Source organism: Periophthalmus magnuspinnatus, chromosome 21, assembly GCF_009829125.3.
Source record: "Periophthalmus magnuspinnatus isolate fPerMag1 chromosome 21, fPerMag1.2.pri, whole genome shotgun sequence".
Lineage (NCBI taxonomy): Eukaryota > Metazoa > Chordata > Actinopteri > Gobiiformes > Gobiidae > Periophthalmus > Periophthalmus magnuspinnatus.
The window spans coordinates 29,045,488-29,072,375 of NC_047146.1; the positions used below are offsets into that span (position 1 = coordinate 29,045,488).

Here is a 26,888-nt window from a genome sequence, read left to right on the forward strand (position 1 = left end):
AGTGATGAGGAAACCTGCAAAAAGGGCAATCAGTAATCAGATTACTCATACACATGGCCTCTGTGTTTTAAAACAATGCACTGGAAAATTTCTTGCAGCAGATATGCCTTATTTGAAGATTTTATTTACTTGAATTATACTGAAAAGATCAGGTTAAACAACAAACAGGAAATAAACTGAAAACAGGCTGCAGTCTTACTGCATCTTCAACAATACAGACAGCATCATAAAAACTAAAAAAGCTTAACTAAAACAAAGGTACAGTGGTCACTCCAACTCTGCCAGTCCGCTACTGACCAGCGGCTTATAGACTGGCTGGCCATCTTCATTGTACAGGAGAACAGTGAGCTCCGGCTCCCGTGCCTGCAACACACAAAAACACAGAACTTACACATCACTTGCTCAGGCCAATCAGAGCCTTTCATGAGTCCATGTACTCGTACCACCACAGTGGCTGTGATGTAGCCACACAGCAGATCGAGCATATCCATGGCTGCTTGGACACTCCACATAGGACTGTAGGGCAGGATGTCCTCCTCCCTGTTCATCAACGAAGCCTTGAAACCTGCCACCTTCACCTTGAGAGCGCGGGTGGGAAACGGAAGGAGCTCAGGCAGCATCTGACGCAGTCTGGGTGAGTAAAACAGAAATGTACAAATATGAAAGAGAAAACGTGTGGTTAAGTGCACAGCCTGACTAGTTCCAACTGCAGTCACATTCTACAGGATACAGTACTTGGTAGGGGGCAGTGTGTCATCGGAGCCGTAGTCCACATGGTGAACCAGGAGGAGGAGGGGTTGCACACTGCTGATATCCATGATCAGAGCTCTGTAGTATTTGCCATCACTGTACTCAGCCAGACATGGACATCCTGCACAGAAGCACACACTGGAGCTGAGCTGCCTGCTACAATGGCAGGCTTCTGAGTGATGCACTGAAGGGAAGTGACTGTGCTAGTGTGGGGAACAATACTGTACAAAATGTATTAAATTACACAATCCTGAATACCTGCATTCAAACAGATTTGTAGGTTAATAACAACTTTGTTATTGCATTTATCACTAATTAGATACACTTGCCACAGTATTTTTTATTTTTCCTCGTTAGAGCCTTCTGAACATACGTTTTCGCAGTACTATATTTAGTTCTCAACAGTGGTAGTGTGGTACTGTGGAGTTGGAGAAGTAGTGGGTGATGCGAGAGTGGTACTGTGGGGTTAGAGTAGTAGTGGCTAGTGGTGTGAGAGTGGTGGTAATAGTAGTAGTAGTGGGTGGTGTTGTGGTACCACGGGGGAAGCTGCTGAGCCGTGGGACTTTATCAATGGCTGTGTTGATTCTAATCAGAGCATCGTCCAAAGTCTCTCCATTGATCTTTGTGTCCAATCCTTCCAGTAGCCACAGAAAGAGCTGCACACACATTCACTCAAGTGAAACATTTCTTCAAATAAACAGTAAGATTCGCAACAGTGAGTAGTCATTGATCCCAGTCCCGCCTAGTCCAATTTAAACCAAGCTTCAGTGTGTTTTGGAGAGGGATCTCGCTGCAGACCTCCACCCAGAAGGACCCTCACAAGACTTACTCCATCCACAGGTCCCTAGAAGTAAATAAACAGCAGCCATGCCAAAAGACCACCAAAGTCCAGTTTCCTGGCTCCTGTTTTCAACGCAACACTTCAAAAGTTGGCATTGTTACACTAAAGATCCCTTTTCCTACCCTTAACCATTACAGTTGTGTGTAATCCTAACCAAACATGGGGCCTATGGCAACACATTCACAGACAAACTACATCTAATATGCCTATGGTATTTACGCCCTTGTATATGTAGGCCTATGTCAACAGTTAGTCTGTTTTCTGTGACATGTTTAAACTACTAATTGACCTACAGAGGCGGAGTAGAGCAGAGACTAGATGAAGCGAGTTCATTTCAAAGTAGAAATGAAATCTATTGGCGATGAAATGTCTTTGAAGCGTTTCACTCTGATCTGTAATAGACCATGAACTAAGGGAACAACTGATAGAAAGTGCCATTAAGGCATAAAAAATCTGTGGGGCAAGGTCCTCTGGATGGAGGTCTACAGTCAGAATCCTGTTAATTGATTTAATTAATATTGTTGAAAACAACACTTTCAAGTCCAAATTCAGATTCTATTTAAATCCGTGTGTGGGTGACTGTTTGGTTTAGCTCTTAAATGTATAAATTTACATCAAGTTTACTAGTTGCATGGATGAAAATCAATGAAATTGTTACAGTAGATTATGGATCTTTAGATGCGTAATTTCTTGTGCTTGGGACTGAAAAAGGTGCATCTGTCCTGTGCATCTGGCACAAAATGAAGTAAGGTGTCTATATGATCTAATAGTGTATTTGACGTCTTAATGTGCGTTGTCCGTGTGGCCACCACGCATGCAGAGTTTTGTGTGTGCTGTGAAAGGGGGGGGGGGGGTGCATTATGTTTCACAATAAAACCTCAAACCTTCTTTACTATCACAAATGTTGATCAATTAATGATGTATTTTAGATGTCTTGGCTTAAGTAGTTGGGAGAGGCAATAATACAGTCTATTGGCATATAATTTGGGGATGGTATGACATGAAAAAATGGATATCAAACTCTAAAACGTAGTGAGTGTATAATGTACCTCATTGGGTGTCCGCAGGTGCTTTACTCTGACAGGGAAGTTCTCTCCTGTGGGCAAGTCTGGGTAGATAAAGGAACTCAGCTGCTGCTCTTCCTCCTCCAGCATACCCTTAAACACAACACCAGCCTCACTCTTTGTATTGTATTGCTGTCAACATTAACATGCTTTGATGCAAACATGACCCAGTCTGAGATTTGGAAAGGGAATACAAGCAGAAACACTGTCTCTCATCTGCATTATGGTGTGCAGATGAGAGACTGTGTACACGCTGACACGTACAACACAGATTTACCTCAATGTCAATATCCCAGTCGTCCAGGAAAGCTGGTGCTGAAATACCAAAGGTTGCCTGTGGAGCACACGGCTCTTAGTACTTTGTAAAGCTCAAGCAGATATGTATATGTAAAGTTACAGTAAAGCTTCACTCTGGTTCATCATCTACTGTTCTTGTAGTTTACTCTAATGTTTTAACCTAACCTATGTACAGTTATTAATAGCAAAGTAGTACCTGTATTGTGTGATGAAGTTTTCATCCAACCTTCTTGACTAAACCTATATACACCATTTGACAGTATGGTTTTCTTGACCTCGAACCACAGCTACAGATTATATAGTGTTACCATGACAGCTGAGTAACTCCCCCACTCACACATCTTTTAAAAATTACTCAAACACTACAAACATGAAGGCCCCTCCCCTCCCATCCCACATCCCATCCCCCATCCCATATGGCCCTGACCCCCCACACGTGACCTGGGAAGGCAGGGCCATATACTCCAGGGAGCCGTGGTTGTTTTCACTCAGGATGGTGCTGAGGCTGAGGCCGTCCACAAACACCTGTACAGTCAGAGGTCCTCGGGGGTCTGTGGGTAGCTCCTGCACATCACACGCAGTACACCTTATGTTTACTGTGGACACAAACAAGTACTAAGGGATTTAAGCTTAAGACAAAATTTTTACCAAAATGTGCACATCCACACAGCGGTTCAGCAACAACTCTGAGAGAAGAGCCACAGCCTCTCTCTGCCAGCTCCCTCCCACCTGCACACAAGGCAGGAACAGTTAACAGGGCATCTTGATGTGGGATTGGTTTGTGGTCCACTGGGTCTTACCGGTGCGATGCCATGAAGCTGGAAGGGCACACACAGCTGAGGCACATCCTCACACAGCAGCCTGGGGTGAACATGCACCACAGGGATGCTCTCCACATGCCCATAGTCAATGTACTGAACCTGTAAAGGCCCAATACCAATATCAGACCAGCATCATACCAGTATCATGTTTGCTTTCATAGAGTACTAATGCACAAGTATGGACTTAGTTTTGTGCACACAAATGCAATATGGCTACATTTGGAAAGGGTCATGTGTAGTCTTGTGTAGTTGTCTTGTACCTTGACGTGGCCTCCCAGCACCTCCAGCCGCTGCCCTCTGTGCCAGAGCATGTCAGGTCCATAGATGACACAGCCCTCAACGCTCTTCCACGTGTAGTTTTTCTGACATGGATTAAACTTCATGCTCTGCTGGATCATCTTCTTCAGCTGTTCCAACTGTCGCTCTGCACACAGTTATAAACAATAGGCTTCCAGCTCTTTCTGTAACCCTGAACATTTTTATTGTTATTCTACAGTTGAACAGGGGAGTCCAATTTATATTGTTTTCGGCCCTCAGGCCTCCTGCTGAACTGAACACTTTATTTTACTTGGACAAATTGTGGTGGATAATCATCTAGAAGATGTGTTAGATATTAGCTGCCATTTCACAATATAGTTAACATCTGACAATATTTACATATTGAATATAGTCAAATGTTAGATGATATAACACTCTGAGTTAGCCAAGGATACCTAAAATTGTCCCACACAGCAGACTTGATTTCTTATTGAGTGGATCCAACTCCTAGACTTGAGTGACACATTGGGCTCCACACTCACGTCAGTGTGTGTGACTCACGTGGTATATCGTAGGTTCTAAAACTCCTACATTTAACCTATCATAGCCATACGCTGCTGCTAGGAGACAGTGCTATCAGAGATGTGAGCCCCAGAGGAATCCAAACTTGCTCGTATCCCATTCACACGGTTTCTGAGATTACAAAACTCTTCCTAAACGTTTTGTCAACACACCAAGGAGTTAAACAGCTGATTGTGCACGTGGGTGTAGACACCGGAATCAAACGGACTGAAAAGGGATTTGAGGAGCTTGATAAAGTGGAGGTTAAGACTTTCATCAGTAGACCTCTTCCTAGCATAAACAGAAGGAAGATAAACAAATTTACCCGGCTGCTTCAGCTGTACACATGGCTGTTCAACACATGTGCAGCCAGAGGACTGCACTACATTGAGAACTTTGATCTGTTCTGGAAACGAGAGGACTTGTTCAAGGGAAATGGCCCGTAACTGAGCAGAGGTGGAGTGAGAGTGCTGACGGATAACCTCCTCCACGCTCTGAGGCACCGGCCTGGACAGGGGGTCCTGGGCCAATGAGAGAAAAAAGGAATGAGAGAAGCATTCCTGGTGCGCCAGCCAGAGACCAAGCCAATGTGTCAGCACCACTTGCAGCACCACAACTACCACAACCACCTACCCCAGCAAAGGAGTCACCACCAGAAACACAAACATCTCCCCCAGCAAAGGATTCATCAGCACCACCACTTCCCCCAGAGAACACATGAGCAGCACCACCACCTTCCCAAATGAAGGATCAATTTCCAGCATCACTTCCCCTAGGGCCCTCACCCAAACTCTCCCCTGCTCCACCTCCTCTGCCCTCACCTGGTCCCTCACCCAAACTTTCCCCTACTCACCCTTTCCTGTCTTCCCCTAGAGCTGTTATCACCAAGAGCTGGGACACACAGGGCCTCTGCTCTCTCAGGAAATACAGTCATGATAAAGATAATATGTTGAGGCCCTGTGGTGGAGCTATATCTACACTTACACCACGTTGACTGATTAACAGTACATTTGGACAGAGAAATTTAGTTCACATTCCCCGTAAGAAGATAACATCCAACCGTACAGAAAACTAATCTGAAACTTGCTGTGCTCAATGTCAGATCTTTATGTAACAAGTCCTTTTTAATTAACGGTTTTATCTCTTCTTTTAATCTTGACTTTATATGTTTTTAATCAAAACATCGCTCAACAAAAACACAGGTAACGCAATTCTAGTGGAATCAACTCCACCCAACTTCAAATTTGAATATGAAACACGAGTAAACAAAACGGGTGAAGGTGTGTGTGCATTTTTTAGAGATTATCTGGTCACTCACAGGTTGTCATTTGGGGTGTTTTCATATTTTGAGTTTCCTTTAAAATGGGGCTAAAACATTCACTCTCCATACTCTACTTAGTCATATACAAACCTCCCCAACACTGTCTGAGTTTTATTGATTTTACCGAGATGCATTGAGTCGTATGCACTGACTTTGATGGTTTAGTCATTACAGGTGATTTTAATACAGTACAGTACAGTACATAGTACATGTTGATAATGTGTTTGACAGAAACGCTAAAGAGCTCAGTTCTGTCCTTGAAACCTTTAGTCCAGGGGTGTCAAACTCATCTTGGTCTGGGGGCCACATACGACTTAATTTGATCTCAAGGGGGCCGGACCAGAAAATTCACAACATAAATACTAGCAATAAGTAGAAACATTTGTGCAGAGAAACATGTAAAATATTTTTATTGAAGAGGACTGTTCCTTTATAAAATATTAAGAACAACCTGAAACCGTCTCATTTTTGTGCAGTACAACTCAATACAGTAATTTTGAAAAAAAACAACAAAACATTTAGATTTTATCAGAGCATGTGCAGATTAATACAGAAATGATTTGAACTCAACATTCTGCACATAAAAACAAACAAAAAAAGATCCAGACCTAAAATCATCAGCATTTTACCTTTTTATTTTACAGGATTTAGTCATGCTTTGTTTTTGATCCAGAAACTTGGCATCTTTTAGCCTGCACAAGAGCATCAATATCAAGCATCATTATCCTGAGTAGCTGCCAATTTCAAAATGTTATTTAAGTGCTTGTGTACTAGCTTTGAGTGCAGCTTTGTTTTATTAAGGTTCATTATTACGGTTTCGAAGATGATGCTATTTTGCTAGCAATCAGAAAAATAAATAAATAAAAAATTCAATTTTTGCTGAGTGTATTTTTATTACAAATCAGCTGATCAAGTCTGTAGGCGGACTGGATGTGGCCCCCGGGCCGCATGATTGACACCCCTGCTTTACTCTAACTGAGCATGTCAGCCAGCTCACCCACCACAGTGGGCACACTCTGGACCTGCTCATCACAAAAGTAGTAAATATTTCAAATGTCAATGTGTTGGATGTTCTATCTGATCATTTCTGTGTCTTTTTTGACCTGTCTCTTATTCCAAAACCAGCGGCTGGTCCAGCAGTTGTTCGAAGGAGAGACATAAATGATAACACAGGTGCACTGTTCATGGAAATGATATACTTGGAAAATGCCCCAATCAAGGTTAAAATGGTTAAAGATAAGCAGAAAGTGCCATGGAGGAATGATGACTCAGTCAGGGCACAGAAAAGGGAATGCCGGAAAAAGGGAATGCCGGAGGGCTGATCAGGAATGGCGCAAGTCAAAACTCCAGGTTCATTATGAGGGAAAAGGTGCACAGGTACAACCACACTTTATGTAGAACAAGGGAAAGGTATTTTTCTGACATTTTTGGAAGTTGCAGTAACAACTCTCGTGTCCTGTTTGCAACAGTAAACAGATTAGCAATCCCTCCAGCTCCGCTGCCATTAGAACTAATTTCCACATCTAAGTGCAATGAGTTTGCAGTATTCTTTAATGACAAGGTTGACAAGGGCATTAAAAACGCCATCAATTCCACAAAACAAATAACAACCCAGCGCCCACCTAGACACTTAGTGCTGACTCACTTTACAGCTGTAACTGACAAAACTGTCCAAGAGATCGTTACCAGTCTGAGTTCATCTACATGATGCCTCGATGTTTTACTCACCAAATTTCTAAAGTTTGTGCTCAACAGTTTGCTGTCACCACACGCTTGCATAGTTAAGATGTCACTTCAATCTGGAAGATTCCCAAGAGCTTCATAAACTGGGGTTATCAAGCCTCTCCTAAAGAAGAGCAGTCTTGATGCCACAATATTGAACAATTACCCACCAATCTCAAATCTGCAGTTTTTAGGCAAAGTCCTTGAAAAAGCTGTTTATCAACAGCTTATTAACTTTCTCCAAATTAACAACTCCTTCGGTGTTTTCCAATCAGGTTTTAGACTCCAGCACAACACTGAGACTGCTCTTATCAAGGTGACAAATGACATCCGCCTGAACACTGATGCAGGCAAAGTCTCAGTCCTTGATCCTGTCAAATCTGAGTGTTGCCTTTGACACTGTGGATCATGGGACCCTCTTACAGAGACTAGAGGACTGGATGGGCATCTCTGGTATGGCATTAAACTGGTTCAAGTCCTATCTAACAGGGAGTACTTTGTTGAAATTCAATGTCCTTGACCTGTGGGATGCCCCAGGGGGCCCCTATCCTGGGACCCCTGTTCAATCTCTACATGCTACATATTAACTGGCCTAATTGCAGCAATAATGTGGCCTACCAAAATTATGCACATGACACTCAGAGTAAATCCACTGGTCCATATTCAGTGGTGAGATATAGATCTACCACTGCAATACAAAACAACTTTCTTTAGCTAAACTCAGATAAGACTGAAGTCACAGTCTTTGGCCCACAGAAACATACAGAACGTGTCAGCAGTCACCTCCAGTCTCTCTAAAACCTTTAAATCAGGCTAGAAATCTAGGAGTAATAATGGACTCAGACTTGAATTTTAACAGCCACATCAAATCAATAACATCTGCAACTTTTTACCACCTAAAAACATTGCAAAAATCAAAGGTATACTGTCAAAGCCAGACTTAGAGAGACTTATCCCTGCATTTGTCTCCAGTTGGTTAGACTACTGTAACGGCCTGCTCACTGGCCTCTCCAAATTAGTCCTGTGCTCAGGTCTCTGCACTGGCTTCCTGTAACTCAAATAATAGACTTTAAAGCAGTTCTGCTTGTGTACAAGCCTAGCACCAAAGTACATCTCCGATATATTAGTGCCATATGAAACATCTCACACTCTGAGGACTTCAGGGACCGGCCTCCTGCTGGTGCCCACTGCCCAGAGTCAGGACTAAACATGGGGAATCAGCGTTTCAGTTTTATGCAGTTAAAACCTGGAACAGTCTTCCTGAAGATGAGACAGGCCTGGAGCAATTCGTGGAACCGAGTGAAGATGTCATGATAGACTCAGGAGTGGAGGACTTTATGTTTTGAGTGGGACTCGATCTTCCAACGCTCTAACCACTGAGCCACTGTCGAATAATGACTCACACAGTGATAATCATGTACAGTGTTTTCAGTTTGCAACGTGTGTTTGTTTACATTTTGACGTATGTGTGTGTTTGTTCACTGTTTGCAGTGTGTGGTTTGTAAATATATTATTTTGACCCATACCACTTGTTTTGACAATATCTTATATACAAATATACATTTTATATTGTGTTTTGATATGCTATATAAATGTACATCAGTAATAGCAGCTAGGTGTGCAAATAAAGATTCCTCTAAGTGTGAGCTTTTAGTAGAGCCCTCATTGAGGTCTGTGGGTTGAAGCATTCAAAAGTTATCGCATTTTTTCCAAATGTTCTCCAAATGTCTTCATTTGGATAGGTTTTGAGAGGCCTGGACTTACTGATGATAAAATTAGTGTAAAAATCTCATTTTTATAGATATTGACCTCAAATTTGAAATGTGAGTGATCAACAATATTTTTAGTTGAGATATATTGTATTTTTGTCCCCAGCTACCTGCTGCAACTTTCTACGCCTTCATTTTAACAAAAAAATGTAGGCGAGGATGAGAAAAATTATTTTATGTGTGTTCCAAAGTGTATAAATATTTAGCAGACATACTTACAATGATACTTACATTTGTGGGTAAAACTATAGGGTATTTCCTTTAAAAAGACCCCAAACTTGTGTATATATTGCTGAGGGTTCAATAATGGTTATCATTTTAATTTGGAGAGGTCAGAACAAAGGCAATTTCACCGAAATGACCCGGAATGGTAAGGGGTTAAATCAAGGCTCAAAACAGTTCAGTTTTAGCTGCACATATGACTGTAAGGCTTTTATTCTGCACTCTTCTGTTTTAATGGTAATTTTATGATGATTATTTGTGATTATTTATGTTTTGATTTGTGAGATTTTAATGTCTTTCTTATTCTGTAAAACACTTTGAATTACTTTGTGTATGAATTGTGCTATACAAATAAACTTGCCTGCCTTGTCATAAATATTCATAGTAAGTGCAAAAGCAGAAGAAAGATCTCTGGATGAGGCAGCGCTGAAGGGCCAAGTTGCTTACCTGCATTTGGGGTGCGGGCATAAATGGTTCCATCTTCTCCAATGGCAGATATGGTCATGAGTAAGTGACCAGGGCAGGGCAGCTCAGGGGCATGGTACAATGGAGTTTGAATCTACAAAAACACAATGTGACTTTTAATGTCCTACTAATGTTTTGTATTAACAGATTTTAATGCTTCACTCATTAACTCTGCAGAAATCGGCAATGTTTTTCAGTCCTCTGATACTTTTTCCAATCTTTTTTCCCATATTTGTTTTGTTAGAGACAGTCCATACTCTGATTGGCTAATCCACATGTCAATGACACCAATCTGAAGTTGGGGAGATTCACTGGTGACCAGTCTCACATCTTCATAAAGTACTGAAGAAGTGATTATTCTGGATCCCAGGCACACTTTATACACACGTGGACAAAACTGTTGATGCCGTCGTCGGTTAATGAAAGAAAAACTCACAATAGTCACAGAAATAACTTGAATCTGACAAAAGCAATAATACATAAAATTCTATAAAATTTAACCAGTGAAAGTGAGACATTGCTTTTCAACCATGCTTCAACAGAATTATTTAAAAAAAATATACTCATGAAACAGGCCTGGACCAAAATGATGGTACCCTTAACTTAATATTTTGTTGCACAACCTTTTGAGCACTCACTGCAATCAAACGATTCCTGTAACTGTCAATGAGACTTCTGCACCTCTCAGCAGGTATTTTGGCCCACTCCTCGTGAGGAAACTGCTCCAGTTGTCTCAGGTTTGAAGGGTACCTTTTCCAGACGGCATGTTTCAGCTCCTTCCAAAGATGCTCAATAGGATTTAGGTCAGGGCTCATAGAAGGCCACTTTAAAATAGTCCAATGGTTTCCTCTTTGCCATTCTTTGGTGTTTTTAGCTGTGTGGTTTCGGTCATCGTCCTATAGCAAGACCTATGAACTGCGACTGAGACCAAGCTTTCTGACACTGGCCAGCACATTTCTCTCTAGAATCCCTTGATAGTCTTGAGATGTCATTGTACCCTGCACAGATTCAAGACATCCTGTGCCAGATGAAGCAAAGCAGCCCCAGAACATAACAGAGCCTCCTCACAGTAGGGACAGTGTTCTTTTTTTGATATGCTTCATTTTTCTGTCTGTGAACATAGAGCTGATGTGCCTTGGCAAAAAGTTCAATTTTTGTCTCATCTGTCCATAGGACATTCTCCCAGAAGCTTTGTGGCTTGTCAACATGCAATTTGGCAAATTCCAATCTGGCTTTTTTATTATTTGTTTTCAACAATGATGTCCTCCTTGGTCGTCTCCCATTAAGTCCACTTTGGCTCAAACAACGACGGATGGTGCGAGCCGACACTGATATTCCTTGAGCTTGAAGTTCACCTTTGATCTGTTTAGAACTTTTTCTGGGCTCTTTTGTTACCATTTGTATTATCCGTCTCTTTGATTTGTCATGAATTTTCCTCCTGCGGCTACGTCCAGGGAGGTTGGCTACAGTCCCATGGATGTTCAATTTCTGAATAATATTTGCAACTGTCACAAGAACATCAAGCTGCTTGGAGATGGTTTTATGGCCTTTACCTTTAACATGCTTGGCTATAATTTTCTTTCTAATCTCCTGAGACAACTCTTTCCTTTGCTTCCTCTGGTCCATGCTGAGAATGGTACACACTATGTCACCAAACAGCACAGTGACTACCTGTAGCCCTATATATAAGCACGCTGACTGATTACAAGATTGTAGACACCTGTGATGCTAATTAGTGGACACATCTTGGATTAACATGTCCCCCTTTGGTCACATTATTTTCAGTCTTTTCTAGGGGGTACCATCATTTTTGTCCAGGCCTGTTTCATGAGTAAATTTATTTAAGTAATTCTGTTGAAGCATGGTTGAAAAGCAATGACTGACTTTCATTGGTTAAATTTCATAGAATTTTTTATTTATTATTACTTTTGTCAGTTATTTCTGTGACCACTGTGAGTTTTTCTTACCAACAATTTTGTCCACATGTGTATATTCTGGAACACACTTCAACGTGGGTCTGACCACAACACTGATGGAATAGTGAACCGTCACAGACTACATTCATATTGTATCAGGTGTGGTGGCCCTGCCCTGTCAGAACAGTGCATTTCCCAAATACCAAGACATGAAATGCAGGCATCATTCGACTCCTGCAGAGTATGAAAAAAGGAGGGATACGGAATTTGTTTAGTAAACAATTTCATTTGTTTCCTTTTCATGTCTCCCGTGTTATTCATGTCATATGGATATGTGTGTGATGTCTCACCATCTCTATGGTCCTAAAGCAGCGTGGGGATGGTTTGGGCCGAAGGCTTGACAGGGGGCTGGCTGACATAGCAGTACTGCTGGAGCTACTGGGAAGAGTCCTTTTTTTCTCACAGTCTGGGACATCTGCTTCCTTTGGGCTCACCACAGAACCAGCAGCACTAGAAAACAACAGCAGCAGAGATGAAAGTAGCTTCTTTTACCAGTCCAAATGACTTTTAATCAGAAGTTCTTACTATAATCCTCAAAGTTGAATAGACTTTCAATGTGTAATGTGTGTACTGATAATTAAGGCCCAAGCACAAATGTGCAAGCAGGGTGAGTCAGTGACATGTCTGGCTCGCACTAATGCGAAAGCCCTATTTTAATTGTACAATTTTGGGGAAAATGTAAAAAAGTCAAGCAGTAAACAACAATGTGCAAGTGGTATTGAAAATTATAGTTAAGTGAGCTCTAATTTTGAGTGAAGACCCTGAGAAAAAATATTGAAAGATGGGTCAGTAGTACCACCTCAAAAATTCGATTTAAACTACACCAATGGGAGCCCAGACAAATGTCATCGTAGACAAACAAAACTTTAAAAAAATAGGTTACATGAAAAAAATACTATGATGGCCCTGCCCTAAACCCTATAAATAAATAAAAGGTTATCAATTACATTTTAACTAAAATGTTGGGCATGGTCATGGTGATTTTTTTTGATTGATTTGATTTTTTTGTTGTGAAAAAATTAAAAAAATTCTAGGTTTCTCAAACGTCAGATTTTAATGAAGCCACATGAACATTACTGGGCTGGATGTAGTAACATGCAAATTAAGGCTCTATCTTTTAAGATGGCTCTCTAAAAGTCAATCTATTTGTCATGGACTTGGGAAAGAATTTACAGAGGCTCTTCATAACGGGGAACAATGTGGCAAAATCACATAATTCTAACATTTATAGTTTAGCCGTAAAAAATAGAAAAAATGATTATATTAGTACTATTATTATTAGGGTCCGAGCACAAATGTGTGAGGAGAGCGACTCGTCTGCCTCACTCTAGTGCAGTGTTTTTTAACCTGGGTTACATCGAACCCTAGATGTTCGGTGAGTCAGTCTCAGGGGTTCGGCGGAGATCAAGACACGTACCCGACTCATATGATTTGAGGACTGCGAGCGTCTCCAGAAGCTGGCCGTGTCCCAATTTGACAAATGCACCCTTGTGCCTATCGAAGTACCCGCCCGACTTTAATGCGCCGTTCGAACACAGCAAGCGTTTAAGGGCACTTTGGCCGTGTCTCATGCTGTGTCTTAATTCACCAGAGTGATACCCCGGCATTGACTGGGAGGATCCCGGCGACAACTGCGCTCTGATTGGACATCTTCGAGGGACCACGGAAGCAAATGTACCGTAATGACAGTGACATATTTAAAGAGCCCCATGCCTCTGCTTTGACATGAATTTACATGAAAGCACAGTTGGTTGTGGAGTTACGGTGTGTGTTAAAATGTTAAAAAATACAATAAAATACAGTAAGTTCATTATTGGAATACATAAGGTTAAAAATTTTAATAATTTCCATGTGGTAGTATTAAAAAAGGTCATGTCTTTGCGAAACGGTATGCATGTTCATGCAATGTATTGGTTTTATTCTTTGAACACAGTGGTGTTAATGCATGGTTCATTTTGTGCACCAGTAAAATATACATGTGTCTTGAAATTGAAAAAAAATCATATTTTATTTTTCAATAAAGAAGGATTCGGTGAATGTGCATATGAAACTGGTGGGGTTCAGTACCTCCAACAAGGTAAAGAACCACTGCTCTAGTGCAAGAACACTGAGCCCGGCCCAGAAAAAATGTCATCACGGATAAACGACACTTGGTATCAAAAATAGGTCACGTCAGGACATGTAAAAAATTATATTATGGCCCCGCACTAAACCCTACAGGAAGTCGGCCATATTGGATCAAACAACATCAAACAATTGACAAAATCAATCATCGTAATCTTTTTACATTTCCTGAAACAGTTTTCATCTAAAACACTTCGAGCTAGGCCAAAAGACATACAATTTTAAATAAGAATTTAAACAAAATGTTGGGCATGGTCATGGTGATTTTTAAACAAACCGTCAATTGTTGGAAAAATTTTAAAAAATTCTATCTTTCATAAACATTGTAAAATCTGAATGGATCCAATAAAGCATGCCTGCACATTTCTGAGCTTGACTAATTACATGTTCTATCATTTAAGATGGCTCTATTATGCTCGCTTCAAATTACGCTTCTTCATAACGGGGATCAATGTGACAAAGTCCCGTCATTCGTTTATATCGTATTTTTTTCCGTGAAAAAATGAAAAAAAAGATTATTATTAGGCCCGAGCCTGGCACAATGTTCTGGCAAGGGACTCATTAAAACCGTGTCCGGAGCCCGGAAAATGGCAAAAATCAAGTAGTAAACACGCCTCGACATGGCAGTGAGTGGTATCAAAAATTAGAAATGGATAAGTTCTAATTGTCACCGAAGACCACAAGAAAAAATAACAAGACGACTCGGTAGTGCACCCTCGAACTTTGATTTTCATTAGGCCAATGGGGCCTGACCCTTCTTTGGGATGGGGCACAATGTGAGAAAGTCACATGACTGCAGCTTTTATGGTTTATGAGAAAAATAATGGGTGGAAAAAAAATTCCATTATTATTATTATTCAGGAGGAGCAGTGTGGTTTTCGTCCTGGTCGTGGAACACTGGACCAGCTCTATACTCTCCATCGGGTCCTCGAGGGCTCATGGGAGTATGCCCAACCAGTCCACATGTGTTTTGTGGATCTGGAGAAGGCATTCGACCGTGTCCCTCGTGGTGTCCTTTGGGGGGTGCTCTGGGAGTATGGGGTCCGGGGCTCTTTGCTAAGGGCTGTCCGGTCCCTGTATGACCGGAGCAGGAGCTGTGTTCGCATTGCCGGCAGTAAGTCAGACCTGTTCCCAGTGTATGTTGGCCTCCGCCAGGGCTGCCCTTTGTCACCGGTTCTGTTCATTATATTTATGGACAGAATTTCTAGGCGCAGCCAGGGGCCGGAGGGGGCCTGGTTTGGGAACCACAGGATTTCATCTCTGCTGTTTGCAGATGATGTTGTCCTGATGGCTTCTTCGAGCCAGGACCTGCAGCACGCACTGGGGCGGTTTGCAGCCGAGTGTGAAGCGGCCGGGATGAGAATCAGCTCCTCCAAATCCGAGGCCATGGTTCTCGACCGGAAAAAGGTGGTTTGCTCTCTCCGGGTGGGTGGTGAGTCTCTGCCCCAAGTGGAGGAGTTCAAGTATCTCGGGGTCTTGTTCACGAGTGAGGGAAGGATGGAGCGTGAGATTGACAGGCAGATTGGTGCAGCGTCTGCAGTGATGCGGACGCTGTATCGGTCCGTTGTGGTAAAGAAGGAGCTGAGCCGGAAGGCGAAGCTCTCGATTTACCGGTCAATCTACGTTCCTACCCTCACCTATGGTCATGAGCTCTGGGTAATGACCGAAAGGACAAGATCGCGGATACAAGCGGCTGAAATGGGCTTCCTCCGCAGAGTGGCCGGGCGCACCCTTAGGGATAGGGTGAGGAGCTCGTCACACGGGAGGAGCTCGGAGTAGAGCCGCTGCTCCTGCACGTTGAGAGGAACCAGCTGAGGTGGCTCGGGCATCTGCTCAGGATGCCTCCTGGACGCCTCCCTAGGGAGGTGTTCTGGGCATGTCCCACCGGGAGGAGGCCCCGGGGAAGACCCAGGACACGCTGGAGGGACTATGTCTCTCGGCTGGCCTGGGAACGCCTTGGGGTCCCACCGGAGGAGCTGGAGGATGTGTCCGGGGTGAGGGAAGTCTGGGAGTCCCTGCTTAGACTGCTGCCCCCGCGACCCGGCCCCGGATAAGCGGAAGAAAATGGATGGATGGATGGATGGATATTATTATTCTTTCCAGATTGAAGCAATTTTTGAACTGCTAAATGTTAAAGAAAAGTAAATTTTATTGGACTCAAAATTCAAGCTTGGTGAAAAATGTATTATTTTTATGGGCAAAAAAATTAGATGTGGGATTATAGGCGACTCTTTTGAATTTTGCCAAATCGTAATGTGTTGGTGTGGCCAGCCTGCAAAGAAAAAAAATAATTTTTTGAAGTATTAAATCACGCGTAACTCAAACATGCAGTGTCCTATTTCCCAGCATTAATAAAGGTTTTGTTCAAAATCTTGATCTGAACGCAATGACTGACCAATTTACATTGGTCAGTCATTGCTCCACAGCGCCACCTTGAAATTTTGAATGGGACCCAAAAAAATTACTTTGTCGCAAACTTTTGGAATTTGGCATGGACATCCCTATTCCCATACTGAACAAAAAAGCCAATAAGCCTTTATACCTTTATTTGCAACGTTTCTCATTGAAATCCATGGGTTTTGCTTAACTGGATGAAAAAAAAATTGCTTATCACAGACCATTGAAATTTGGTACACATATTCCACTCATCACACTGAACAAAAATGTCAAGGATGACATACCTCTATTTCCAACCGTGCAGGCGTGACAATGTCATAAATGGTCTCTTTGGAATGAATGGCGTAGTATTACACTGACGATGATTTTGGGGGAGGGGCATTTTTGACCCACTGAACATTAACGTAAAGTCAATGTTTTTTGACCCGAAATTGAAGGTTAGTTAAAAATGTATTATTTTAGTATCAAAACGACTCAATAGCGCCACCTCAAAAATCAAAATACATTACAGCAATGAGAGACCTTTTTGATCATAGACAAATGAAATTTGGTGCAAACATAGAACATGTCAACACAAGTAATGAATAGTATTACATAGATGCTTTATTGGGAGCAGGGGCGGTGTAATTGGGAATGAAAGGCAGGATCTTCGTTGTGGCGTGAACCCTGTTGTCACAAGGCATAATGAGGGCCGTTATCGCTGCGTGCGGCTTTATTAGGCCTGAGTCTGGGACAACGGCAAAAACCAAGTAGTAAACACACCCGACATGGCAGTGAGTGGTATAAAAAATTTGAACTTGATGAGCTATAATTGTCACAAAGGACCCTGAGAAAAAATAACGAAAGAAGACTCGGTAGCCCCCCCATTCATTTTCATTGGGCCAATGGGAGCCCGACTCGGAAAAAAATTAACGTAAAAATCTGAAACTCATATTGAAAAATAGAACATGTCAGGACATGACAAAAATTATATTATGGCCCCACCCTAAAAGGTAAAGGAAGTTGGTCATATTGAATCAAATCCGGAAATGACAAAAGCGCACACCCTCGCATTAAGAACATGTCCTCGCACAGTTTTCATCACAAACACTTCAGATTTGGCCAAATCCCACTAAACCCCGGTGCAAATAAAGATAATCAATTGCATTTTGAATATGACTTTGGGTGTGGTCATGGTGACTTTTCAACTAAATCGCAATTTTTTGAATATTTCCAAAAAATATTTCTCTTCCACACATTTTTAGTTGGGAAAAAGCTAGTACCGTAAATTTCGGACTACAGAGCGCACCTTGATATAAGCCGCACCAGCTAAATTTGAAGAGAAAATCAATTTTGTACATATATAAGCCGCACCTGAATAAAAGCCGCAGGTTTTCATATTGTAACATGAGACATTTACACAGAAAGACGGTGCACCGACACGCTTTTTTTTAAACTGTGCCTGAAAATTGGCACCAACACGACAACAACACGGGATGAACACATCTGCAGGTTTATAAAATAAAGCTGCACCAACACGGAAAATCTGCTTTTATTTCCTCTGAAAACTTTTGTCGTCTTTTTACATTGACCGAGTTGGATTCATTGATGTCGAGCTTACGTGCAGTGGCTCTATTTCAGGGGTCGGCAACTCGCGGCTCCGGAGCCGTATGCGCCTCTTTCCGCCTCATACTGCGGCTCTGCGTGGCTTGGGAACTGACACAGACACAGCTCACAGTCCTGCGTAAAGAGCCCTGATTTTCAGACGCTGTGCGCACAGGGGTCAGGAGCAACTTTGGCCCGTCCCTAATGACACACTAATAAGCTCGTCCGTAGATGTATCATGAAAATCCTGCTGGAAATCGCCACAGAAATCTATTTGATGTAGTAGCAAGTTTATTATCTGCTCTTGTCTCCGCGGTGACGTATCACGTATAACACATCAGACACGACGCACAAAAGTAGAGCCACAAGCGAGTGAAAATGAGCCAAAACAAAAGTCTTTGGAGATCTTTTTAACAAAGGGGAAAAGGACAACTGAGGAGCCAGAAGAAGAGACTACGACCTCCAAGAAAAAGAAAGATAAATTTAACAGACAATGCCTACTTAAAATCTGGGTTTGTCACTACAGGTGACTCACGCACAGAGTCCGCTCTGCGTAACATACGGGAAAAGCAAATAAGGCAATGAAACCTTCAAAACTGCTTTGGCACATGGAGAATAAGCACCTGGGATTAAACGATACGCTACGAGTTTTTTTGTTGTTGTTTTTTTAAAGAAACTGCGGAGTAGAGTAGACATAATCACATAATCAGCGCGATGCATGATGCAGCGGTTTGGTGAGTTGTATTTTTTTAATGCACTTAAGTTGTTTTTGCCATATTTATCTGCAACGTGTAGAAGGCTTGTCCGTGAAAGTAAAACCTACATTATTCCGTTACATTATTGTTATTATACAGTGTTATCTTCATTTTAGATGTCAAAAAGTATTTGCGGCTCCCAGTGTTTTATTTTATGTGGAAAGTGGGTCCAAATGGCTCTTTGCGTGTTAAAGGCCGACCCCTGCTCTGTTTCCTTTCTGTTTCTTTATCTTAAAAACTGCATCATATCCATTTCATGATGCGCAAAATGATCGTTCAAAATCAAAACTAGTGAATTCTTCAGAGCAGAATCTTTCCCCACGTCTGTCTCACTTTTACGTTTACAGCTAGAGAGCGCCCCCCAGGGTCCGTTATCCAGTAAAATTCCATATATAAGCCGCACTGCTGTAAAAGCCGCAGGGTTCAAAGCGTGGAAAAAAAGTAGCGGCTTATAATCCGAAATTTACGGTACAATGTTTATGCAAATTTGTGACCTGAATGCAGTGATATTCAAATCAAGGCGGTCTTTCAGAAAATGGATCTCTAGAACCATCTTCAAATTTCATTTTCAAAATTTCATAGAAGACAATCAATTTGTTGTGGACTTGTGAAAAAATTCACAGGGGCCTCACTTGTGATGGGACACAATGTGAGAAAGTCACATGACTGTAGCTGTTATGGTTTGGGAGAAAAATAATGGGTGGGGGAAAAAAATTCCATTATTATTATTAGGCCCAAGCCTGGGATGACGTCCCAGTGAGGGACTCATTAAAACCACGCCCGGAGCGCAGAAAATGGAGAAAATGGTGAAAATCGTAGAGTGGAGCGAGCGCCGACCATGTAGGACGTGTCCGCAGTAGCTCCGCGGGAATGTGACATTTCGATTATATTTTGCACCTTATTATCTTCTAATAACCACCGTTATTTGCAATTACCATCCACAATCAACCCGTGTTCAGTCAGCTGAAGGTTTTTTGCAGAATTATGGAAACCCGGGGAAAAACCGAAACTACGAGAACAGGCCGCGCCAAGCCCCCACTCTCACCTGAGCCAGAAGCCGACTCTGAGCGTGACGCTAACGAGCGTCTGCTAACGCGCATGGAGGTAATGATGAAGAATATGCGTGCGGATATTGTCAAAGAGTTTGAACAGGTTGTTTCTGGGGTAGTTAAGAAAGAGATTACAGCTGCTCTTGAGGCTTTGGAATCAAAGATAAGTGCGCAGAGCGACATCATTGGAAGCCTTGAGCAATCTGCTAATGATCATGACAGTCAGCTAACTAGCTTACAAGCTACAGTGACATCGCTTGCGGAGCGAGTTGACTTTCTATCGCAGAAGTGTGAAGATTTAGAGGGACGCTCGAGGCTGAATAATATACGTATTGTGGGGGTCCCTGAGGGAGCGGAAGGGACCCGTCCAACAGATTTTGTCGCCACATTATTAAGTGATCTGCTCGGGCTGGACAACAAACCCATTTTGGATCGGGCACACCGCACGAGTCGCTCTAAGATGAAGGATGGAGAGCCGCCTCGCCCCTTCATTGCGCGAATCAACCTGTTTCAGCAACGCAACGAAATTCTACGTAAGGCTGGAGCGTCTGCCCCCCTACTCTACCAGGGAAAGAGGGTCTCCGTCTTTCCGGATTTTACTGCTACTGTCTCAAAGAAAAGGTCCGCCTTTGCTAAAGTGAAGAAAGAGCTCCACTCATGTCCAGGTGTTAAGTTTGGACTTTTTTTTCCGGCTGTGCTCCGTGTTACCCTCCCTGGTGGACGAACTCATCGATTTGAGGACCCATTACTTGCTATGGACTTTGTTGAAAGTCAAGTTAAGTCTGTGGTGGCCCCGGACACCATCTAAAGTCTGGTTTGATTCTTTTTGCAAGGGGTGACAGGTGCAGCACTATGGGTTTGAAAAGATCCTTTCTGTGTTTTCATATACCTAATTACTCTTGGTTTACAAATTGGGTTTATTGTGAATATACACATTAATAATTTAGTTTTTTGTGGTGGTTTAATTATATTTTAAGTTCCTTTTCTATATTTCCCTTATTATTATTGGTTGCTATTATATATATATATATATATTTTTTTTTTATTTATTTATTTGTTTATTCTATTTATTTAATTATTGTTTTATATATTATTTTTATTAAAGTAGTTTTAGTATACTTTTAAATTGTTATTGTTGGTAGCATGAGAAATTATTTGTCCTTTTTTGCTCTTCTATTGTATAGTTACAGCTATATTAGATCTTATTTTTACTGACTTTGGTACTGGTAACCACATGGTCATATTTATAGAATATCATTTTATTTTATTCTATTTTATTTTTATTATTTATTTTATTTTTATTTTTTTATTTTTTTTATTTAATCTTATTTTTCTTTATAATTACTTTATTGTTTTGTTTTACTTATTTAATTTTGTGGTGCTTATGTTAAATGTTGAACAAGGTGCATTTTTTTTTCTTTTTGTGTAATATTTCTTGTCACATTCTAGATGGAGGAGTCAGTTTAAGCTACCTCCGGTGCCCTTTGAGGGACAGGTTATGGGACATGTGGGGGGATTGGGCACCGCGCACTCCGTTTGGGGGAATGCTTCTGCGATTTGTTCATGTTTTTTTAAGTTGTTCTGTGTGTTTTATAGCCACATCTCCAACCAGCTTTCTTTTACATCACTCCGTCTACAAAATGTCTGGATAAGTCTTTATGATAACCCATGTTTATATACTTAATTGATTTAATATCATGCTGTCTTCAGTAGGAAAGGACCTTCGATTTACCAGTTTTAACTGTAAAGGGCTCAATAATCCCATTAAACGTAGTAAAGTACTGCACCACCTACAGCAGCTGGGGGCTCAGATCATCTTTCTACAGGAAACCCATCTTAGGAACCGGGATCATTTGAAGCTGAGGAAGAGCTGGGTGGGCCAAGTCTATCATTCTTCATTCTCCAGCAAGGCTAGAGGTACAGCCATTCTCTTGCACAAATCTGTTTGTTTTGTTTCCCATCAGATAATCTCAGATCCTAATGGCAGGTATGTTATTGTCACTGGTCTGCTTCAGGACCTACATGTTGCGTTGGTCAATGTTTATGCACCCAACTGTGGCGATGAGTGTTTTTTCAAATGTTTATTTTCCACCCTACCAGATATGTCAACCTATCATTTAATATTAGGTGGGGACTTTTAACTGTTGGCTTGACCCTGTTCTGGATCGTTCTTCAGCAAAACCAGCTGTACCTTCACGGTCTGCAAAACCAATTCAGTCTCTCGTGCAAGAATTTGCAGTGTCTGACGTGTGGCGTTTTTTTAATCCCTCAAAACAGGAATATTCATTCTTTTCATCTGTACACAACACGTTTACGCGTATCGATTTATTTTTAGTTGATAATCGGTTACTTTCATTTATATCTATGTGTAGATATGATGCCTTCGTTCTTTCTGATCATGCTCCTCTTCTGATGGACATTAAATTTAGCACCTCACTATCTGAACGGCCACTTTGGAGGCTTAATGTACGTTTATTGTCCAATGACAACTTTGTTAATTTTATCTCTGGGCAGATTGACTTTTTTTTTTAGCACCAACAGAACTCCAGGGGTGTCTGCTTCCCTTCTCTGGGAATCCCTAAAGGCTTTTATTAGAGGGGAGATCATTTCTTACATACATTATGAGAGTAAATTGAGACGTGAAAAGTTGAATAACTTGAGACAACAAATCAAGCAATTAGATACGCTATTTGCAATTTCATCTAGCCCAAATATCTACAAAGAACGCCTTCTACTCCAAGCGGAGTTTGATTCTCTCATGACTCATCGAGCTACTGAACTCCTGCTTCAATCTAATGCCCAGTTTTTTGAACATGGTGATAAGGCCGGTAAATTATTGGCACATCAGATACGACAGGTGACTTCTTCTCGCCAAATTTCCAAAATTCGGACTACTCAGGGTGTAACTACAGCTGATCCCTCACAGATCAACCAAGCTTTCAAAGCATATTATATGTCACTATATGCATCTGAAACTACGCCTACAGATGAAGACTTTGACCATTTCTTTTTACCATTAAATATCCCTACAGTTAATCAGGACACTGCTAATAAATTAGGAAAGTCCATTACCTTACTGGAACTTGGCTCAGCGATACAGTCCCTTCAAGGTGGGAAGTGCCCAGGCCCTGATGGGTACCCATCTGAGTTTTATAAAAAGTTTAAAGACAAACTTGTCCCATTTTTACTGGACGTGTATAATGAGTCCTTTGCACAAGGTGTGTTACCTCCTACACTAAATCAAGCCACCATTTCGCTTCTCCTAAAGAAGGGAAAAGACCCTCCCTGTTGCTCCTCTTATCGCCCTATAAGTTTGCTAAATATAGACTTTAAACTTTTGTCCAAAATTCTAGCTAGGCGTCTTGAATCATCCTTGTCTGATATTATTAATCCTGATCAAACTGGTTTTATTCAAAATAGACACTCTTTCTCCAATTTAAGGAGACTTTTCAATATAATTTACAACCCTTCCGAGAGTAAATCACAGGAAGCCTTAATTTCCCTGGATGCCGAAAAGGCCTTTGACCGGGTGGAGTGGTCGTACTTGTTTCACACGGTTAAAAGATTTGGTCTGGGTCATAATTTTTTAACCTGGATTAAGCTTCTTTACTCTAACCCCTTAGCTTCCGTTAAGACCAATCATTCACGTTCTGCATACTTTTCGCTGCACCTCTCCACTAGACAGGGGTGTCCTCTTAGTCCACTGCTCTTTGCTTTGGCTATTGAGCCCTTGGCTATCGCTATTCGTACCAACCCAGAAGTCAGAGGCATACATAGGTATGGTCTGGAGGCGAAGGTTTCACTATATGCAGATGATCTTCTTTTATATGTCTCAGATGTAACTACGTCAGTACCTGTGGTTTTGCGTCTACTTTCAGTCTTTGGGCAGTTATCCGGATACAAACTTAATTTAAGTAAAAGTGAGCTCTTTTTATTAAACTCTCCACTTAATGCTCCACAAGGGTTACCTTTTAAAATGGCACAGGATAGTTTTTTATATCTTGGAATTCAGTTTACGCGCAAACCAGAAGACTTGTTTAAAGCAAACTTCTCTCCCCTGTTGCTGAAAATTAAGGAGGATTTTGAACGATGGTCTTTACTTAAATTGTCCTTAGTGGCACGTATTAACTGTGTTAAAATGAATGTCTTGCCTCGCTTCCTGTACTTATTCCAGTGCATTCCCCTTTTTCTGCCCAGCTCCTTTTTCTCTCAGGTAGATTCACTCGTGGCCGAATTTCTTTGGGATAAGAAAGTTTCTCGAATATCTAAGCAGTATCTACAGAGGCCTAAAATGTCGGGTGGGATGGCCTTACCAAATTTTAGGTATTACTATTGGGCCTCCAATATAAGACTTTTTAAATATTGGCTTCAATCCGAAACAGCTCCCCTATTAGATTGGTTAGTTATGGAAAAGAACTCTGTAAAACCAGTGTCCCTTGCTGCACTGTTATATTCACCCATACAATCCCCTACTAAAAAGTACTCAAGGAACCATATTGTTAAAATATCACTTAAGATTTGGGCTCAATTCAGACGTTACTTTGGTTTGCAAATTTATTCACACAATGCCCCTTTAGCAGCTAATCATTTCTTCCCTCCTTCTCTTGTTGATAAATCCTTTTTGAATTGGTCAAGTCTTGGAATACAGACTTTTAAGGATTTGTTTGTTGATAAGATATTTGCGTCTTTTCAGCAGCTATCTGTAAAATTCTCTCTCCCAAAACAACAGTTTTTCAGATACCTGCAGGTTCGCAGTTTTGTTAATAGCAATTTCCCTTCATTTCCCAACTTACCCGAAGATTCTGCTATTGATTCTTTGCTTTTACCCACTTCTCCCTTGAAAGGGTCTATTTCGTTAATCTACAATCAGATATCAGCTATTCGCTCAAATTCTCTTGACTCAGTGAGAGCTCTTTGGGAGGGAGATCTTGGTGAGACTCTGTCTGATGAGACGTGGTCACGAATTTTAACACGAGTACATAAGTCTTCCATTTGTGCTAGGCACAGTCTTATACAGTGTAAACTTGTTCACCGAGTTTATTATACAAAATCACGCCTATCCAAAATATACCCCAATATTTCTCCAATATGTGACCGGTGCCAACAATCAACGGGAAACCTTATTCATACATTCTGGCTATGTCCACGACTCTATGGTTATTGGACCGAAATTTTTTCAATAATCTCAAGTGTTATTGACAAGAAAATTCACCCAAATCCTTTGAGTGCCTTATTTGGGATTTTTGTAGGGCCACTCTCTCTTTCCAACTCCCAGAGAAACTCCCTTGCTTATATGACCCTTCTTGCAAGGAGGGTAATTTTATTGAAATGGAAGTCCCCACAGCCTCCATCATTTATACAGTGGCTCAGAGATATACTCTATTTTCTTAAACTTGAGAAGATAAGATTGACACTTCGCGGCTCCTCTGATAGGTTTGCACAAATATGGCATCCACTGTTCCGAGTAGTACAACAAATTAACTTCCCTTCTATTCCTGATTAACCCTTTTTTTCTGGAGGTCCTTTTTCTTTCTCCAAATTTATCCAGCTATTGATATAATTCCTCATCTCCTATGTCATCTAGGTTCATGGGTTCTCACTTCAGTATGTATATTTATGTATATGCATATGTACGTGTATCTATGTGTGTATGTATGTATATGCATGGTCAGGACGGGTAACTGCATTTTTTTTCCTTTTTGTCATTTGGATGGAGAATGTTAGTGTGGTGTTTATGTTTTTGTGTGCGTATCATTGTGTTATAAAAGGAAATTGTGCAGAATAATTTTTTTACTTTCTCACTATTTGTGATATGTGAATGTACATTGTACAATTTCTGCATATGCCAAATAAACAAATTTTGGAAAAAAAAAAAAAAGAAAATGGTGAAAATCAAGTAGTAAACACACCCCAACATGGCAGTGAGTGTCAAAAATTAGAACTCGATGAACTCAGGACATAACAAAAATTATATTATGGGCTTGCCCAAAAACTGTACAGGAAGTCGGCTATATTGGATCAAACTTGGGAATACATAGCGTCGCCAAGACTCTATGTTGCAAGATGGCTCAGTGGCGCCCTTTGGAAAATTAAATTACATTATATAGGAGAGGACGCAGCCTATGTTTTCACTGTAGGCACATAAAACTTGGCAGGTGCATAGAACATCCGGAGATAGACAAAAAAAGTATATTATTGCCCCTCCCTAAACCACACAGGGTGTCATCCATATTGGGTTAATTTGAGACGTCCAAAAGGCCTTGATCTGACAGACTCCAAACTGAGGCTGCATCATCAGGACATATCTGTGGCCAAAAGATGTTAAAATAATTTACATAAGTCTCAGGGTGTGGTCATAACTAACTCTTAACAAAGCAGCCATTTTGAAAGCTTCAAAATCCCTGCAACTCTTGCAAAAATTGTCGGAGCAGGACGAACCCAATGGAGCGTTTGTGTATTTTGATGAACTGGAGATAATGATGTGCAGATTAAACTTGTATCTTAAAAAATGTCTCTTGAGCACCTCCCACAAAGTTAAAATAGGGCTGAAAAATGTTGTATGTCGTAAACAAATAAAATTTTGTACAAGCAGCCGTTATGACGTACTGAACAAAAAAGTCAATGAAGACCACGCCCTATCTACGTCAACATTTGCATGGCCACGCCTCAAAAAAGTCAATGACAAAAAATGTTTTGTCATAATCCAATATTTGGGACACTCATTCTTTATGTGACCCTGAGCAAAAAAATCTATGGGGACCACAGCCTATCTCTAACATGGTGGCCATTTTGAATCAAAATATACTTGTGGCCACTGTTCCCTCTAAGCTGCGCGCGTGCGCAATTGCACACTGCTGACACCGTCTCCGTGCACAGAAAATCTGTGCTGCGCACAAAAAAATCGAACCGGAG

General features: G+C 41.3%; 1 protein-coding gene across 1 annotated transcript in view; it reads right to left on the reverse strand.

The window, feature by feature from the left end:
• Positions 1-105: 105 nt before the first annotated feature.
• rnf17 (ring finger protein 17) overlaps positions 106-26,888 on the reverse strand; it is a 61,816-nt gene continuing 35,033 nt past the window's right edge. The window contains exons 26-37 of the mRNA XM_055230735.1: positions 12,358-12,517; positions 10,074-10,185; positions 4,034-4,197; positions 3,753-3,872; positions 3,601-3,681; positions 3,394-3,516; positions 2,933-2,989; positions 2,641-2,748; positions 1,286-1,406; positions 736-871; positions 444-630; positions 106-363 (exon numbers count right to left, since the gene is read on the reverse strand). Of these exons, the coding sequence (XP_055086710.1) occupies positions 268-363; positions 444-630; positions 736-871; positions 1,286-1,406; positions 2,641-2,748; positions 2,933-2,989; positions 3,394-3,516; positions 3,601-3,681; positions 3,753-3,872; positions 4,034-4,197; positions 10,074-10,185; positions 12,358-12,517 (1,465 nt within the window). The 3' untranslated portion in view covers positions 106-267. The remainder of the gene's footprint in view (positions 364-443; positions 631-735; positions 872-1,285; positions 1,407-2,640; positions 2,749-2,932; positions 2,990-3,393; positions 3,517-3,600; positions 3,682-3,752; positions 3,873-4,033; positions 4,198-10,073; positions 10,186-12,357; positions 12,518-26,888) is intronic.